The following is a 1,768-nucleotide window of genomic DNA, read 5'->3' as shown; positions in this document are numbered from 1 at the left end:
ATTTGAGTTTGTGACTATGTTTCCAACAGGAATGAAGCGCTTTTAAATTTGCGAATTGTAGTACCGAAAAACAAACGAGCTATGTCTCAGGAGGATAGCGAGGAGGAGATCTGGGGGTACAGAAGTCGTTTGAAACGCGAACGGCAACATCGACCGGAGCAGGCGGATGGGGAGGGGGGCGTGGACCGATACCCTCCCCCCTCTCAGGCGAAAGGAAAGGCTCGCGACAGGAAAGCCACCACTCCCAAAGGGAAAGGTCTGATGGTTGCTATGTAGAGTGTAAAATGTCTAAACCGTCTGTAGTGTTTACTTAAGTGGTACCGGGTAAGAGGGCGTCTACTGCTGTCTCAGTGTCTGGCATGGCATGAGTTGTGTAACGTTAATCTCCAAGCAGATGTAGCAGTCGGGCATGTTTGGAGCGTGCCCGCACATCCAGAAAAAAACGTACAGACCGCTGATACAATCAAAACAAACCTGACTGCTATGTATGCTCTGAAACCGATACTCAAACATTATTTAATACTGGTGGTATGGTAGGCCTAGGGGTTACACATATTCTGTATATGGGATGTCTGCACTCCTACAATAAGGGAATCCCCGGGGGTTAGCTGGTTTATAGTAACTAGTAAGAACTAGTGTGTCACAATAAAGGATAATTTACCTGAAATGTTATGGAATTTGTCTATAGTATTTTATACATTCAATTTTTGCACATGCTGCATCGTAGGAAGAACTACCTCCAAGTCGCCAGGCAAGTCTCCGCGGGGCAGGCAGTCAGGAGATAAGACGACCCCAAAGCGTGTCATCCATGAGGGTTTCTGCCCAAACTGCCAGATGCCATTCAGCCTCCTATTGGTCCAGTCTCCACGCTGGCACGTGGCTGAGTGCATGGAGCAACCCATTCAGGCAGAAGGGGGTAAATAGTAGGACTTAAAATCTCTAAAACTATCTTTTCTTAATTTCTTAGTTCAGGTAAAAATGGATGAACAGATACAGTTTGTTGCTCAAGTGGGTTCTATTCTTTAGACTACATTGTCTCTTTAAGGCTACAAGAAGGGATAAAGAACCTTAAACATACTGAACATCTCCTTTCTTAAATCCTTACCAGAATGCCCTGCAGGCCTGTCCTGTGACTGCACCATCCCCTCCCACTACAGGAGGTTCCAGCACACCCTGCTGGCAATGGGGAGGGCGGGGCTGCCAGACACTGACCTGCAGGACACTCACCCGATGCCCTCACAGGGTAAGCAGGGTGCCTTGAGCAGTTTATCATAACTGACAGGTTTCTTGTAAATGGATCAGCTAATCTAAGATTTTGTTACCTCCTAGCAGCATGACTAAAAGACTACCCATGGCCACATTATAGTTAGATTGACCATGACAATGTAATGTCATTTAGGCTGCATTTACCATACTAAGATGGCCCTTGAAGTAAAGTGAGAAAGCAAGTATGGCCTTTTATAGAATATCTAATGTATTTTGTGTGTTATATTTGACACACAGGAGATGAAGACCATGACAGCAAAGACACTGCCACATCATCTGTCACCAGTGTCTGTATGGAACAGGGGGGTGGAAGGAAAAGGGAGCTCTCAGTCAACTCTGTGGAGGAAGTTCCTTCTCTGAAGCGTATGAAGAAAGGCAGTATTTCAGAAGCAGAAGTTGCTCGAACACTTTCTCAAGACGAACCAAGAAAAGGAGCGTTTTTCTTCAACAAGGCCAGAGTCTCGTCATCAGAAGGTTTGGCTGCTAAAGAGAAAGGTAAGAC

The 1,768-nt window shown here is 45.8% G+C and overlaps 1 protein-coding gene across 1 annotated transcript in view; it reads left to right on the top strand.

The window, feature by feature from the left end:
- Positions 1-6: 6 nt before the first annotated feature.
- The window catches only part of LOC118405439 (DNA cross-link repair protein SNM1-like), a 7,087-nt gene continuing 5,325 nt past the window's right edge, over positions 7-1,768 (top strand). Inside the window, exons 1-4 of the mRNA XM_035804938.1 lie at positions 7-256; positions 728-916; positions 1,109-1,243; positions 1,504-1,761. Coding sequence (XP_035660831.1) covers positions 82-256; positions 728-916; positions 1,109-1,243; positions 1,504-1,761 — 757 coding nt within the window. The 5' untranslated portion in view covers positions 7-81. The remainder of the gene's footprint in view (positions 257-727; positions 917-1,108; positions 1,244-1,503; positions 1,762-1,768) is intronic.

Source organism: Branchiostoma floridae, chromosome 18 (assembly GCF_000003815.2).
Source record: "Branchiostoma floridae strain S238N-H82 chromosome 18, Bfl_VNyyK, whole genome shotgun sequence".
Taxonomy (NCBI): Eukaryota; Metazoa; Chordata; class Leptocardii; order Amphioxiformes; family Branchiostomatidae; genus Branchiostoma; species Branchiostoma floridae.
The sequence above is the reverse complement of the archived record's forward strand: the minus strand, read 5'-3'. Positions and strand labels throughout refer to the sequence as shown.